The following is a 17,655-nucleotide window of genomic DNA, read 5'->3' on the forward strand; positions in this document are numbered from 1 at the left end:
GCTCCTCTCAGCTGGCTTCCCATTGGCCTGAGAATTGAACTCACTATTTATATAAAACATAATAGATATGGTTTGCAGCACAGCATGACCTTTCCCCTGCACTTGTTTCCTAAGATTCTACATAAATGTAAAATATGACAATCATTAGACCTACACTGCACCCTGCTGTAACCACATCACCAGAGGGAGACAAATAACACTGAACAGCTTTACCTCCTCTGCAACTTTCCATATTTCTTCATCATTCCACTGCCCATAAGGATCCAAATTCATCCGAAAACTTCCAGAAAATATGAACACTTTCTGCAAGAAAAAAGACATACAGACACAGGTAGATAGATAACCTGAAACATTGTATAAAGCATTGTAAATTGTTAAGCATACAGGCAAAAGAATAACCTTCTGCAATTACCAGATAGCGCTAACTGCAGGTTATTATTATTTTTTTTAAATACTTAAAAAAAAAAAGGGGGGGATTTTGAAAATGCTTATATATTAAGATTTTGGCACGTATTTTAATAAAATCATAGCCAAACTTGTCTGAAAACCAGCAAACCCCAGATTTCAGCAGTTTTCAGAATAAAACATTTCCTGAATTTTCATTTTGAAATAAACATTTTTAAACTATTTTTGATTCTTGACTATGTAAAATATATTCAAACATACCAAAAGAAAATTATCCACCTAAAGTGCATGTTTCCACAATTTTGCTTAGAGAGGAAAAACTATTTGTCAAAATAAAGGGACATCGTCCAAAGTTGGTTTTCATCAATTAATTTCTTTTTCTAATAAGTTGTAGCCAAACACGCATTTCAGCATCATTCAGTTCCCGGCATTTCACCATGTCCCAGTGCCATCTCTACAGATGTCCTTTCCGTGTCCCACTGTCACAGCCCGCTCCGTGAGCGCTGCCCCGCGCCCGTCTCCCGCCGCAGGAGCTGGGGAGGATGCTCATTTCCTGGCGCTCAGAACACGCCCTTCTCCAAAGGAAGTTTACTGCTCCAGTCTGCTTTCCCCATCAGTTCAGGCAGGCAGGTTTCGGCCATCACACCTTAGATACACGTTTTGTAGCTCAAGAAGCAGTGACTCAGACAAAATTAAATATTTGTTGAATCTCTCTTTACATGGGGCGGATTCTAAGAGAAATTAGATTCTTCAAGGGACACTGAGGCTGTACAACATTTAAGAAGGTTTTTTCTATGCTGTAAGGTACACCCACTGCTTGTAGTGGGGAGAACTTGGTCTCAAGGAATTTAAGTGTCTTGTTGAGAAATATTACCATTTGCTTGCTCTTTCTGTGTACGTACACAACAAATACCAAGGGGAAAAAATTGAGACAATTACTTTCTCCCGTCTTTCTAAACAAAGTATTTATTTAGAGAAAATATGTTGAAATGCCAGTAATTCACAGCCACGCAAGTTCCTGGAGTCTTGGTAGTGAAACACTACCAAAAGCAGGGAAGGATTAGCTGCACCAGCAGAAAATAACAGAGAGAATAGACTTAGCAAGTGCTCTTCCAGAGTTTGGCCTGTCTACCACAATTTCCATCTGACCCAACCTGGGAACTTGGCATTCTTTCATCAGATTTCAAAGTGATTTATACACACATTTACATTAATAATTTAATTATGATTAATTAAAAGTGTAAACATTGCAGAGGAAAATAAATTACATTAATTAATTTGCTAGATTAATATATGCACGCTATTGCCAACATACTTGGTGTAAAAGAGAAGGAAATAACTAATTCAAGAAACCAGAGGAGAGAGGCAGCTGTGGTGCTGTGCACTCAATGGGGTGGATTTAAGTGCAATGATACCTTCAATGCATGGCAAACAAACACTGACAGAGCTGCAGAACCACACTCAACTAAAAATTAGCACTGAAGTAATTTTTGTAGAGACAACAGGGAAAGAGTAGACTCTTTCCCTTATAATTGTTATTGTTAAAAACAGTGAAAGTTCAGGTGAAGTACAGCACAGTCCTTTTCCCATGCCCTGCACTGGTTCGGTGGCGAGTGGGGTGACATATTTGCAGCAGGATTAGGTTCTTCCAAGGAGTGGGTGTGGTGGAAACAGCAATGCTGTGGAAACAGTGTCAGACGTGGGTTTGCTCACACTGCGAGCCCCATACATTTAACTAATGGAATGCATGTTTTCATTTCTCAGTGCTAAAGAATAGTTAACTGAACAAACCAGTTCTAAAGAAGATAGGGCTGAATAACATTCCTGCTGAAGTGCACCAGGCAGAGCAATAAGGGGTACAATTTTCCTCTGAAGCTGCTGCTATTTCTAATAACTGTGCTTTTAAGAAGCAGGGCACTAAAAGCAAGCTATTCCCAAAAGGAGGGTTGGTTTTTCATCCCCACAAAGTAAATATTTCATTGTCCTAAATTCTGGTACTTCTCTCTCCATTTCAACACCTCCTTCCTCCTAGCTCATTAGAAACCATATAGGGTTCACTTAAGTAAATACCATATGAGTCACCTGGGCAGTTAAGAGTCTGCTTGAAGAGAAGCAGAAACAAATCTCTCCACATTCTTAAAAACTTGAAGTCTAAAGTGAAACAAAACCACCCAAAAGTGAATATGAAGGACTTACATTGCTTATAAATATGGAAGAAGTAGAAATAAGGAGGGCATTGGAAGAGTGATTGGATGGCTGGGTAGACTGGCAGCAAATCTGGAATAATTTCCTTCTTGGTCACTTGTTCAAATTCCCACAGGATAACAGTGGGTGTGATTATACAACAAACAGTTTCTTAGACCTGACATCCACCCAGAAGCAAAACATTTGGAAACATAAATATGGTCATGTTTATGTTCTGAGCACCCCAAATATTGCAAATCAACCTTTCTGAAGGGCATTAATTGCCCTTAGTGGCTACAGCTTCTGTGTATTGGTGTCTGTGGCAATGAGATTCCCAAGCAATTTATGTGTTATGTGGAGAATCAAGACCAGAGTACCTAAAGAAATGCTTACAGAAGACTTAAGGATCAGCTGACAAGAGGATGCTAAAGAGTAAGAGTATCCTGGCTGTGAATAGCTCATGCTGCAACCTGTGTGCAGGTCCCCAGCAAGACCCATGGACCCGTCTTCCCACATGCCCCAGGGCTGGAGGACAAATGTAACATCAGCAGCTCCATACACAGAGAAGTCAGGAGTAACAGCAGCATGACCTCCTTGTAGCCTCCTCTGCTTTGCCTATGTTATAGCAGCAATATCAACACGAAGTAAAATCAAGTTACTATGTGAATGCTTTAGCAGTAGATGCAAAATTAGAGGATTTGTTTTCATAAGTGTCCTTTAGGGACTTTACATTGACATAAGAATAAGAGCACAGAAACAATAAAAACGTGAAAGGTTTCTGGGACCAGTTCTGTAACATTCTCCCTTGAAGATGCCAAAACAACTGCCTCCCAAAGAGCTTACTGGTAAGTATAAGTGCTGTGCCCCTGGAAACACTGAACCCATGACGTAGAAAACAACCTCTACAGTGCCCAAAATGAGCATGAGGGGTTGTTAATTAACGTCCCCAGTTGCTCTGTGCACAGGTCTGATGCAGCAGACACTCCCTGCTGTGGTGATGCTGACTCATCCCAGCGCCCTGCAGGACCCTCTGTGGGAGCACCTCGGGAAGTGGCCCTGCTCAGCAGCTGCACCAGGCAGGAGTGTGCTGGCACACCAAAAGCAGCCATGACCTCCAAAAGTAAGCAGGCCTGAAGGGTATGAGAAATAGTGCTGGAGACAGACAGCCAGACAGACAGAGACAGACATATACAATGAACAGAATGTGATAACTGCTGAAGAACTGGAACTACAAAGATAAAAGTTGCAAAATTTCACTCCTTCAGTAAAATAAAGGCACCAAACAATTTTTTTTGTCAGCTGGCTGCCCTGCAAATTCTAGAAAACTTGTTCTCCATGTTAAGCTTGATTTTAACTCTATATTGAGTGTTTACATGCAGAAAACAGTGTGAGGTCCCCTAGGATGCATGGCATAACACTAAATAAAACATCCTAAGTCATCCCCTTCCTCGGAGCTAGCAGTACCTCATGGGTCTCAGGTGTCTTATCACTTGTTTTAACTGGAAATCAACTGCAGGTCTCATGTTCTCCATTTATGTCCTCAATCTGACTCCATTAAATACTTCAGGATGCAATCTGCATGAGGACCCATGCAAGAAAGCCTTACTGTGTTGAAACCAAATGCAGCTGGAAATCCTCACTCGGGAAATGTGGTGGGCAAATACCTGCAGAAGAATTGTCAGAAAGGCCTGTCCAGGAAGAAGAGATAATGGGTGCAAAGTACAGCCTGGTGTTAGATGAGCAGTTGTTTTTGGGGGAATGACAAGCAGCCTGTAGGAGCAGTCTTGGGCAGGCTGTGAGAAGCTACAGCAAGGAACTTCCTTGTGGGTGCTTCAGGAAATATATTTCATATTATTTAACCCTTCATACCTCTACAAGGCATGACAGTCAGATTTGAGATACTGAAAGAAACAAGGGGTTTGCCTTTGCTTCTGCTCAGTGTGATCCCTGACCATCCTGCAGTCATTCCAGCAGAGCCTGCATGAAGCAGACTGCAGAGTCTGTGTGTGCTATGTGTTTGTACTTTAGTGAGGTTCCCACAATGGAAAAGCATTTCTTTTCTACTAAATTGGGAAACTTAGGGTTAAAGAAGAGAAGGAGAGTGTTGGAAAATTTTCACGAGGAAGCCTGCCTCAGATACAGCTCCATTCTCCTTTTGTTGGCGAAGCCTCTCCTGGAGACAGTGAATATCCAGGTGTTGCTGTAGGAGAGTGTTGCTCCCAGGAAAGGAAAGGCAACTTTTTTTTCCATTCCGAAGCTTTAGGTGAATGGCAAAGAACAAAAGGCTGCCTTTGTTCTGCTGGGAAAGGCAGGGTGGCATATGCAATTTCTCTTTCCTGCTGGGAAAGCGCTGCTGAAAACTTCATTTTGTTCTGAATGTGGGAACTTTTGAGGCATAATGTGCAGCTCTTTGCCAAGGCTTTGGGACAAGTGCTGTGAGCTGAAGCATGCAAACAGGCTGGCAACTCTCATGACCTTACAGAGAATGGAGGGCTGGGATTATTTGGCATTGATCCATGTATCAGGGACTTCCAAATGTGAACTAAATGTGTAATTTTAACAATGAACTAACAATGCACCTCACTAGCAGAAGGGCAAGTTATATGCTCATGTAATAAATGTCTCTTGCATTTTGCTGATGGCTGTGAAATGATATTTTCTATACCATTTGTGACTCTATAGTGAGTGCTCAGGTGATGAGTGCTATGAGAATTATCCCTCATATTTTCACTGGGACAATGAAGGTACTTGTTACCAAGCATTCGGATTTCTTCTCAGTCCATGCATTCTCAAAGACAGCTGGAGATGGAACACTGAAATTCTGGTGGGCAGCCACATCCCAAAGGGCAAAAGGCTTAGACAAAAATATGACTATGGGAGAGATAAGGCAGCCCCTTCCAATACAGAAATTTATACTTGGCTGTATAGGGAAATTTTCCAGTGCAGACATACCTTTCTGGTAAAAGCATCCTTCATGCAATACAGCCATGCTTCAGAATGCTGTATAACACACCTGTCCTCCAAACTAAATACCAGCAACTGCACATGCAATTCACTGCACAGCTGCCTTGATCTGAATGGGGGACATTTTTTCATACTCACAAGCAACAATCACTCTGCAGAACTGAACCAGCAGTTCTTTCTATTTATAAAGAAATAAAAGTTTAAAGGAATAGATAGATATGAAAATGTTGAAGAGAAGACAGAAGTGATGACAAGAGGTCAGTTATCAAATGGCAGCTTGCCAAGCAAGCCTCAGCTCTGCAGGCAGTGTGTGACTGGCAGAGCTCAGGTAAGAAATGAATGCAAGCCGTGGACTCAACACTGCTCTGTTAGGCTTGTTGTTAGGGGTGTAATGTGGCAGAGAATAAAGGGTCTGTTCTGACAAGGACAAAGTGTTAAAAAATTTCTGCCTCTAGAAAATTTCAAAGCATGAAATGCACAAAGAAAAGAGACGTGTGCCTGCATTGTATGCCTACTCTAAATAAATGACACTTGGGCTACTATGGAATAACTATTTGAAAGGGAAGCAATCAAAACTGATCATCTCATAGAAAAATTGAATTCTGAGTCCTCCTTGTGTTTGCAAAATCAAGGCCAGCATGAATATTTCAGTGTCTTTTAACAGTGACCCAAGCTGTAAAACTTTGGCAATTTTTATGTTAAACTGTCTGTCTGTCCCAGAGTCTCTCCAACTATTTTAAAGTGCCTCATGTAGTCACTGCAACAACAGCTATATACTGCACATAAAATCACCAGCTTTCTAAGACAATAACCACCTTCCTCAGATGGGAAACTGTCAGGGAACAAACCAAATCTTTTCAGCAACAAGATGGAAACAGCTTTACTGTGGGGACAGCATGGGGGGAATTGCACAGTTGGGGTTTGACAGCTAACAGTTAAAAGGGGTTGCTTGGCCCCTTGGTCAGCCTATTCCTTTGTGGGTGTGTCAAGGAGATCATCCAAGGTGATTGAAGATGAAACCATATTTTTCAGTCTCTGGGGCTAGTAGCCACCCTCAAGGATGGGTGGATAAAAGCAGGAGAGGCTGCATGGCCCCTGACAGTGTGGCAGGCTGATCTGCAGTCGGTCTCCCGCTGCCGCCTGACACGATGAGCGACTCATTGGTAAGATTGCCATCAAGTGTTACTTGAATTAGTCTGCCACAGTCACAGGATTGCCATAGGAATGAATACTGTTATGGAGGAGACTGTGCATGCTTGGAAACTGAAGAACTATCTGATGTATAACTGTCAAAGAAGAGATGGCCAATATGTGTTACTCATGTATCAGTGTTGTTGGTAAGGATAAACATCAAAAGTACAAAGGAGTTCAAATTCTGCCATTCATTCCATCAGTTTTTGTTTGTACCCTTACAATGAGCAATCACATTTTAGTGTTATTGTATGCAGACAATAATGTTTATTTTTCAGACAGATAATCCACAGCTGTAACTGATGTGAGATGCTGTCCAGTGGCAGGAACATTGGCAAGAGACTCAGGAGCCCTAGGTTTGCATGTTTGCTACCAGTCTGCCAGGAAAACACACAATGTGCAGTATCCATGTGTTAACCATATGTGATATAGAGCTCCAGAAAACAGTAGCTGAGAACACTGATTGTAATTTTTTTCTTCATGTGGCACTGTCTTATCCTAGATCAAAATGCAAACTGTCTCAGAGAGGCAGGGATAGGCAGCTGGGAACACTTCTGTTTGAGCATGCTGTACCTTCCCATTCTTAGAAGAGCTCTTGTGGGAGCAGCAGAAAAACCCTAAAAATGCAGTTTGCTGTGAATCATTGCATCCTTCCACCCATCCATGCCACTCCCCTTTTCACAAAATCTGTGGGGTTTTTGTTTCTTAGCATACAATAAGGAACATATTAAAAGCAACTTTGTGCATACAGATACAGAACCAATGAAAATAAAGGCACAAAAATATTCAATAATCTCATTACCTGAGGAATCACTCCAAATGCTTTTCTCCATTGCTGCACGCTGACCGTGTTCCAGGAGACTCCATCAATCTGGATATCTCCTTCCGTATTCAGCAGTCTTAAAAATGCAAAAAGTAAAGTGCTTTTTCCTGAGCCTGTTCTTCCTAAAAGGCCCACCTGCAATGCACATCATACAAGCAAACATTTAATACTCTTCACATATTAATCATAGAATAAAGCAAAAACCCGAGAGGTCTCAGAAGTGGAGAACAGTCCAGATGGATCTCAATGGGATAGCAAATGTCATTTATGTGGGAATGATAAAAGCCTACAGCAAAGGTGGAATCAAACACTGGGCAGACTCTTCTTTGTTTTGTTAGAATTAACTAGATGAAAATCTGATGGCCTACCTTAAGCTGAAGGTCAGAAATTTACTTGTTTATTATCTTGCACTGATCAGCCCAGCTCTTTGTGCCTTTTCCCTTCACTTTTCCATGAAGCCCTCATCAACAAAATCACATCCAGAAACCAAAAACTAAGTAGGGAGTGCATTTGGATCATCATAGTAAGCTACTTCATTCTCATATGATTGAAAAAAAGAGCCTAACTCTGATTACTGAGGTACCTTGGGGCAGAGGCAGGGGTTATAGCAGATATCCCTTTGGACACCTCTAAGCATCTGTGCAAGTCCTCACCCTTCCCAGGTGATGCTGATTTTCCTTATCTCTAGGGTGTGAAGAAACATAATAATATAGGTTTTGGGGGTTTTTAAAGTTGTATTTCCCTTGTAGGGGAACCGGCCTATGCCAAGAACAGGCAAATATCTACAGTCACCACCAACAAACTCCAAGCTGCTGCTTTTCCAACATCTGGGTTTACACAGCTAACAATGCCTGAGTGTGGGCTGCTTTTGTAGTGTGACCACACTGAAGAATGGCTGAAGGCTTGTAGTGAATGGGGCTATGTCTGGCTGGTGACTGTCATTAGCTGTACTCCTCAGGGCTCAATCCTAGGGACAGTTCTCTTCCACATATTCAGCAATGATCTGGATGCAGGAGTCAAATGCACCATTAGCAAAGCTGCCAATGATACCAAACTGGGAATGCTATTGACTCTCTTGAAGACAGGAGGCCTTGCAGGGAAATCTAAATAGTTTGGAACACTGGGCAGTATTTAATTGCAATTTAACAATCCAAATGTCAGATTCTACACCTGGGATGGAGCACTGCCAGGCATAAGTATAGACTGGGAGAGGAATGGCTGCAGAGCAGCCCTGCAGAGAGGGATCTGAGGGGGCTGGCTGCCAGCAGGGTCAGTGTGAGTCAGCTGAGTGTGCCCGGGCAGCCAAGAGGGCAAACCCCATCCTGGGGTGATCAAACACATCAGCAGCATCTGGGCAAAAGGGGTGACTGTCCCTCTCTGTTCAGCTTTGGAGCAGCCTCACTGGGAGTGCTGTGTGCAGTTCTGGGCTCCACAGCTTAAGAAGGATGTGAAGGTGAGTGAATGCATCCAAAGGAGTACAGCAAAGCTGGTGAAAGGGCTGGAAGGAACTTCCTGTGATGAGTGGACAGGAACATGGGCTTGTCTAGTTTGGAGAGGAGGCTGAGGAGCAGCTGATCGCTTATCCCTGGGATCCAGTGAGAAGATGTGGAAATGGTTTGAGGCTGCACTGGGAAGGTTCAGACTGGACGCTAGGAAGCATTTCTTTGCTAAGAAGGTGTTTAAACACTGGAACAGGTTTCCTAGAGAGGTGATTGATGCCCCAAGCCTGTAAGTCTTAAAGGCCCTTGGTAATACATTTCAATTTCTGGACAGCTAGACAGCTATTAAGTGGTGAGGTAATGGGACTACATGATTATTCCATCCCATTCCATCCCTCAGCAGAGGAGAACTCCTGTTTACTTCTTGGTGTACTACCTATGCAGTAGAGACCAATTCTTTCCAGTTTAAGGAGCATCTGAGCCCGGGGTTGATCACCAAACTTGAATCACAGCCCTTGAGAAAAGGATTTTTGTTTTTACTGCTCTCCCCCCTCTCTGTACAGTACAAAAGTGTCTTTCCTTTTCCTTACTCCACTGCTTCAAGGGATCTTCCAGGAAGTAAATCTACCAGGCTGCAGCAGCACCTGCATCTTGACATTCCAGGAATCACAGGTTTCCCTCTTTCAAAGGCAGAGCGCCTTCAGGATTGTGCTACAGGAAGTCAGAACTCTGGGTTCAAAATTTTGGTGTCCTCAAACGTAGTAGATGAAACATTGAGTTCATTTAAACCAAGACAACCCTACCAAACCTGCCAGAGACTGGTGCTATCCAAATTAGGAGTGAATATATGCCTATGTCAAGGCCAGGGAGCTGTCACTGACCCTGTTTTCTCATTTACATGGGACAGTTAAAATCTCCTCCTCCTGTGTGTGCCTTCAGCTCAGGAAATCACGAGCCCTTCTTCCCATTCCACCAGGGATGGGTCTTTAGCATGAACTTGAAGCAAAGTGTTACACTTCCACCTAAATGCTGTCCTGAAGCTAAAGCCCTTTCCTAAACGCAGCCCCAAACACGTGAAGATTAGTGAGGTTTGCCAATCCTGTAAAGAACAGAGCTGTTCACGGTCTGCAGTGCGATAGCTCAGGGTGGTGCAGAGCCCTCATGGAATGGAGAGACGGCACCTGCATCCCCGGCCACCGGAGCCAGCGGCGCGTTTCCCTTGGCACGGCAGCCCCTATTCTTCTGTGCCCTGCCCCACCGGGTCAGGCTGTCCCCAGCACCTGCATTCACCAGGCAGCTTCCCTCTCCACTGCAGCAGAATTTCAGGCACAGCAATGCAGCTTGGGAAAGTGTTGTATGTGTGTTTTATCCTAAGTCATTTCTGTTCTTCAGTTAGTTTAGAAGATTATTTTTTTTGCAACAATTTCCTTTAGAAAATCTTATGGGACCCAAAATCCTCTTTAGCAATTTTATACTTAAGCTTAATAGAAGTCAGAAGAAAACCACAATAAAACAGTGTCTTACCCTCTGCCCTGAACTTATTGAAAAGGAAATGTTTTCTAGTACAGCAGCTCCACCTTCACCGTATTTGGCTGTGAGGTCTTTCACAGTCATTTGGCCCCCAGATGGCCAGTTCTTCTCTTCCTTCACATGCCTGTTTTCAATTACAAGGGCATCTGAAAACTGATTATTCTTCTGTGGCTTAATGCTTTTTGTCTCTTCTGTTGGCATGTCGATGAATTTAAATATTCGTCCGACAGACCGCATCTGCAAATCAAAACAAACGGTATTCTAATTGTAATTCATACTAAACTATCAAAACAAATTAAATTAAATTGTTACAAATTCCTAGCCAGAACAGTGAAATCTTTTTTTCTGTGTTAGCTACTGTCATGAATAACCCTAAACTTTATTGTTCTATGATATAATTTTCAAAGGTGGGCTGCTTCTCCTCTAGAGCTCTAGATTCCATTGCACTTGTACTATTGACTTTGGTGCAATGTGTGATTCCTCTTGCTTCCTTTTTAAATGGACATAGTGGCTCTTTCTACTTGAAAAATTGTATTTTGAAAAGTGATGACTTGTATCTAGGAAAACAAAGTATAATCATAAAAACAATGTGGTTCACTTAAACTCTTTCCTACAGGAAGGTATGGGGTTGCCCAAAACCTGAAGTTCTTTGAATAATGACTGATCTCCAAAGATCAGTAGATTGCATAGGATTTGAAAAATGCAAAGCAGTAGCATTAAGTAAAAAAGGAACAATCATTAAACACTAACATTTGAGTACTTATGAGTAATTATAGTTTTAAAAAAATTGTAGGAAGTTCCATGACAATGAATTTTTTATCAGTAATTATATATATCAGGTGAAATAATAGTCTTGTAGTTTGTGAACTTTAGACTAAAGTTGCTAGTAGCAGTCTTTGTGCACTTACAAAGGAACATGGGACTAGAAAGGATCCTCTTGAGCTTTTTATTAAATGGGTCAAAAGTCAATGAATAATTAATCTCCTTCACTACAATTTCACTGATCAGGTGGTCAGAAAATGTGTTTTTTACTTTATGGACAAGTTTGCTGTTATAACCTTCTCAATTTTAAAATATAAAGAGCTCCTTTTGGTAGCTGCCTTTCCCATTCATTTATGGAGGGACACCTTAGATCCTGTCACCCTTTTTTCTCCAGGACTAAAGAAAATCCAGGTTGAAGCCTCTTTCATAATACGTGTTCTCCAAACTCCCCAGTTCAAATCAGGCTTTCCTGTCCGACCAGAATGCACACAGAATTTTGGATGATGTTTTACCAGAACATTATACAAATACTTTGTTACTTCCCTATCTATACTAGGAATATCTGCATTAATCCATGCCAGGATCATACACTATTTTCTTTGCAGTCACATCTTACAGTCAGCCTTTGAGTGGGGGTGGTCAGCCAAGCTTTCAATTTATCCATTTCTAACCAAGACTTCGCTTACAACTGAGGTTATTCTTAGCAGTCCATAAATCCAAGCCTTTGTGCTTTTGTTAGTGGAATCTATTTAATATCTCCCATTTGAGGTTACCTAATATATTTAAACTCCCAGGATCCTTTATACCAACACTGCCTTTCAGCTTTGTGTCATTGGTGGATTTCTTCAACACTCTTTTTCTTTGTTGAGAGCATTTAAAAAAGATTAAAATGAGCTTAGTCAGCAATCTAATCTTTGTTGAGTAGCCTCCCTACAGGTTAATACTTACAGCTTAATGTCATTTCCTTTCTGACCAACTCATTAACTAGTTTACAGTTCTTGTAATAATCCTGATGTCCTTCATTTATATAATTCCTGAAACAGAGCCACAATCAATGCTTTCCTGAAGGCAAATGAGATCTATTACATTACTTGTGTCTGGAAAATATATCATCCCTCACAATTATGAGGATAGTGTGATGCAGCCCTAATGTCAGCAAACCTAAGTAATTCTAATCTATAAGCATCACATTTTTAATTAATTCTTAAAAATAGTTTCTAAAGACTGTTGCTGTCACACTAACAAACTGATGGTGGTATCAACGACTTCTCATTTCTCCTTCTCAACAAAAAATTGACAGTTGTTATTTTATCACATGCCACCACCACTGCCTGCTTGTTTGTTTATTTGAAGTGGCCATTATAAGATTTCCAGCTTCTTGGCCAGTTCTGCCTCAACATTTGGGTGAGAGGTCTGCTCTACCTGGTATGGATAGCATTCCTCCAGTCTGGTTGCACAAGTTTAAGTGAAATGTCCAGCTGCAGAACCAAATCACCCCCAGCTGAAGATTCTGATTTTAGATAGACTGACTCACAGGTGTGTGTCCCTCCACAAACTGTACAATTTAGGAAGGCCAGGATTCAAGCTCTTTTGCATGTAATTTCTACCTCAGATATTATAAATCCCATTTCTACCTTCTGTTCCACTTTTATGTCCACAGATTAAGCACTGCCGTTTTAGTGAAAATTAAGATAAAATATTTATCCAGCTTTTGAGCCATTTGTAAGCCTAACTCTGATTTTGTCAAGTTTCTCTTATTTATCTGCTTCTTGATCTCCAACACGCAGCTTGTTTGGGTTAACATTAAAGTCCATTCTGTAGAGGCTGTAATTCCTAACATACTGTCAGAGAATGTTGTTCATGCTGGCAGTCCTAGAGTCTTCAAATGTCCTATTTTTCTCCTGTTCAGGAAAAAAGTTTCAGGTCCTTACTTGAAGAAGACGTGACTTTCCTTTACATTCAGGTACCTAAGTGCCCAATTACAACTAATGAATTAATTAGATTCCTTGTTTTACGAAAGCCTGTTCCTGTAAACAGCATTTATTCTCTAATCTGTATTCTCAGAAATAGATTTCTGTTTAGTGGTATCATGGAAAACCCTTTGTACATCTTTGTTTTACTGCTTTTATATTTTTTCTGAAAAGTGCTTTTAGTTGAAATATTAGATACAATTCCTTTTTGCTCTTCAGTCCCAACTGAAATGCTGTTAGGCAGATTTTCTATGTGGAAGCAAATGCAAAGGAATAGTGGAATCATAGCTTATATCTCAGCATCTTGAAAAACCATTGTGACAGAAGTTCTAAAAAGCATGCTAACACACAAGCCTATCAATTCTTATTTGCATGTCAACCACTGTGCAAGATGGAAAAGCATGGTCATCATCATGTTCATGTATATATGCCAGCTCTCTTTGGTGATACAAACGGGAAAACCTTAGATGAGGCTGACAATTTTCTCCCTGCCTGACTGTCAATAGTAAGTTCCACAATGAGAACCATGCAGTTATTTTAATTGGTGTTTGATGGTACCTTTGTTTTCATAAATCTTGCTTTATAGAAATATAGTCATTTTAGAAATGCAGATCTTTCTTGGCTTCATCAAGAGCTGTGAATGTTTGTATGGGCAGAGATTCCCCCCAACTGCCCAAGGGGCCATACCACTACACACTGTCCAATGTCTGCTGTGAAGCCAGCTGGGTGAAGAGCCTTTCTCTACAAAAGAAAATTTCATCCCAATGTCCTAGCTCCCCTGACAGACTTATCAGTTATGTATTTTAGACAGTTTAATAATTTAAAATCAATTCTGATTCCTTGTTCTATAGCTTGAACGATGATTTAAATCTGGGCAGAATGTAGCATGTCAGGAACATTTGACAAAAATATCCACTCTTCCTTTCAGAGATAGAAATGTTCTGTCATTCATAATGACAGGTATAGGATAGGTGACAGCAAATTTCTTATCCATTATTTCCATCAGTACTGTGCCAGCTATCTTTGTGTTCTTTGACTAGTACTTTTGAATAAAGGGGTATATTTACTATTTTCATCCCTAAGTCTATAGCATAGTACACTATTTTTAGCCTTGCCTAATTGTATTTTACTGAGATTTTAATAACACTGCAAATTCTTTTATTTATTTCCTCATTAATATCACTTAAACTCTTCTTAACTTTGAAGGAGAATTCATAACATAATAATATAATTCATATTTCCAGAAGGTGGAAGAAATAATTATTTTACAAGTAAGCTAATAGAATTAATTTAATCAGGCTCTGTGCTATCTTCTACTGAAAAGATATCAGACACACACGGTATTCAGTGACTGTGTTGCCAGACATCACCTCCTCACAAACACACTGCTTGGAAAGTGCACTGTGCAGCTGGGGGATCTGTGAGAGATTGGTCCAATGGTTCGTGTTGTAAAAAATCTTGTGTATGAGGTCACTGCCAAAACTGGCTCTGTAGGCAGAACATATGGTTTTACTGAGGTTCCACATCATCTGCTATTACATATTGGATGCATTTATACTTCTGAACTGCAAAAATTGAATACCTAGTTCATTTAAAACTTTTACTGATTTTTTTTTCTTTTTTTTACACTGCTGTGCAGGCAGGCAGAAAAAAGAATGTTCTAAAGATTTTTTTTTCATTATGTTTCTTTCCAGAAGACCAACACCTCACTTTGAGGACTGCCATTCTGATGCAGATTTTACAGTCAAACTTGTGTTTAAGTGTTCTCAGATTTTCTGCCAACAGTAGTAAAAAACATATTAAGATCATGTCCTAGATTTAAAAAAAAGTCAGTAAAAATAATCTGTAAAAACACCATTCTTTTTCACAGCTGTACTTTTAAATTTGATCCTTTTCTTTACCCTGTATTACTTTAATTCTTCAGCATCCCTGATGTACAGGGTGAGGCACTGTGACGTCTAGCAAGTCGGGTTTTAAAATCTCCTTGGGAGATTCTTTTTGTATCTCCTTATATAAGTAATCTTGGCAACAGTAAAAGCATGGCATTTTCTGTTTCCCTGATAAAAGGAACTCTCCTTCACAGCTGAAGCGCTGCTGCTGCAGGATATACATCAGTGAAAAAGAGGTTAGAAAACATTAAAATAGCCCACTGGGACTAGCTAATGCTTATCTATGAAAGCAGCCCATACCGAAAAAAATTATTTTCTGTTTCCTTATGAAGGAAAAAAAATTCAAAACACCACAAGGCTGCCTAGAAGGATAGGAAGAAAAAGACTGAAAACAAACTAAAGGGATATTAGCAGAAATGATCAAAGGGAAACAATAAATCTAGCCTAATTTTTAGCATTACATGAAGTAATGGATAGCTGTCAGTGACCATGTACGTTTGGAGGGGAGGAAGGGGGATATGGGGGGTTGTTTGTTTTTAAATAAAGGCAGAGCAGACAAAGTATCAGGGCTGGCTGTAGAGAATGAAATGCCAAAACCTTTAAACCATTATGGGGTATTAAGAGACAATAGGGATTTTTAATTTGAAGCCAAACGCATACAACAAAAATTGCTTCAAAGACAGTATCTGTGTATGTAGAAATAAAAACCAACCTAGGAACTCAGATTTCTTCAATCTGTGTGCCAGTGTCATGGAAAGCTCAAGATGGAGATTGTGTGGAATAAAGTCAAATTTGCCACCTACCCATTTGTTTGGCCAGCTACTCCTTTGGATGTGGCTTTCAACCACTTGCTGAAAACTCCAGCTTATATGACAACAAAGACTGTTACCTATAAATGTGCTACCTACAAATGTGCTATTCACTCAGGCATGCTTATCTGCAGGCTTGTAAGCACAGATATCACAGTTGCTTAAGGAAGGGCTAGAGTGGTGTCCACTAGAGCAGTGTGTGCCTGTCTGTAACTGGAGGCATCTGGAGATGTGTCAGTTCTAGTCACTCTGGTCCTGTGGGGAGCTTCAAACTACCTCTAGAGAGAAAAATAGAGTGTAACTAAATAGGCTACTAAGTCAGGAAACCCTCTGCAAAACATCTTTAACCAAATAATTGTAAAATACTTTGATGAGGGAAGTGCTAAATGCAGAGGCTACAGAGTAGGAAAAAATACATCTGTATCACCCAGTGAAGCAGTTTTATTATCTTGACCCCATTAAGCTATTTTTATCTACTTGTCCACAAGAACAGCTTTTGAATGTCAAGAAAACCATCCTGCCAGTAATATCTATTAGTTTCTCCTCTGCAATAACTAACAATTCATGTCATGAGGGTGAGCAGTTATCCACTGGTAAACGATGTCCAGAGGATCTGCTCTATAACCTGATGGACCTTAGAAGGATATCAGTAATGCAAGGTAACACATAACATAACCAGTGCTCCAGCACAGTCTTGTGTCTTAATACAGAGCAAAATACTCAGAAATGTCTAGAGCAACTTGAGACTCCCTTTCCAAGGGAAAGAGAGTTACTTTCTTATTGCTACTAATAGGTGACATTTTAACACTACTGTACTTTTAAAAAGGGGAAGTTCTCCTTTATTGATGCACTATTGTGTGCAGCACCCTCTGAATCCTACAGCAGGACTTCCTGTTGCTCTTGTGGAACACCTTCAGTTTGTATTAAGCCATGTAATATGCACACATTATTTTTATACAGATTTTTATATTTAAAGTTATCACATTCTTCCTTACAGGGGACGGAGTCTACAAATGAGAGCCAAGTGAATTAACATGGTTGTTGCTGTTGTGGTTTCACGGGGGCTGACCTTCTAGAGAGAATCTCTGCAGAGAAGGGACCTGGGAGTCTTGGCAGATGACAAGTTGACTTCAAGTATGCCCTTGAGGCCAGGAGGGCCAGTGGTAACCTGGGCTGCATCGGGAGGAGCGTGGCCAGCAGGTGCTCCTGCCCCTCTGCTCGGCCCTAGGGAGGCGGCATCTGCAGCGCTGGGCTCAGTTCTGGGCTCCTCAGCACAAGAGAGACAAAGAGCTACAGGAGAGGGTCCAGTGAGGGCCACAAAGGTTATTTGGGGTCTGGAGCATCTCTTTTATGAGGAGAGACTGCAGCAGCTGGGCCTGTTTAGTCTAGAGACCACTGCGAGGGGATCCCATGAATGCATATAAATATCTGGAAGGCAGCTGTCAGCTGGATCGTGTCAGGCTCTTCTCAGTGGTGCCCAGTGACAGAATGACGAGCAGTGGCTATAAACTAAACTATATACATAAACATCAGCTTCCTCAACTATCAGCAGTCACATGTGCAAACAAGAGGTTAGATGCTGTAAGTGGTTAATTCCTTGTTCTGAGGCTCTTAATGATTTCCCTCAGGGTGAATCTAGTTGAATAACTTATTAAAAAAAAATAATGTTAAACTTGTGAATATTGCTTC

General features: G+C 40.9%; 1 protein-coding gene across 2 annotated transcripts in view; it reads right to left on the minus strand.

Moving 5' to 3' along the window:
• CFTR (CF transmembrane conductance regulator) overlaps positions 1 to 17,655 on the minus strand; it is an 86,990-nt gene that overhangs the window by 4,704 nt on the left and 64,631 nt on the right. For both annotated transcript variants that reach the window (XM_064422318.1, XM_064422317.1), the window contains exons 22-24: positions 10,531 to 10,773; positions 7,547 to 7,702; positions 214 to 303 (exon numbers count right to left, since the gene is read on the minus strand). In XM_064422318.1, coding sequence (XP_064278388.1) covers positions 214 to 303; positions 7,547 to 7,702; positions 10,531 to 10,773 — 489 coding nt within the window. The remainder of the gene's footprint in view (positions 1 to 213; positions 304 to 7,546; positions 7,703 to 10,530; positions 10,774 to 17,655) is intronic.

The sequence above is a fragment of the Passer domesticus genome, chromosome 5 (assembly GCF_036417665.1).
Source record: "Passer domesticus isolate bPasDom1 chromosome 5, bPasDom1.hap1, whole genome shotgun sequence".
In the NCBI taxonomy this organism is placed as follows: domain Eukaryota; kingdom Metazoa; phylum Chordata; class Aves; order Passeriformes; family Passeridae; genus Passer; species Passer domesticus.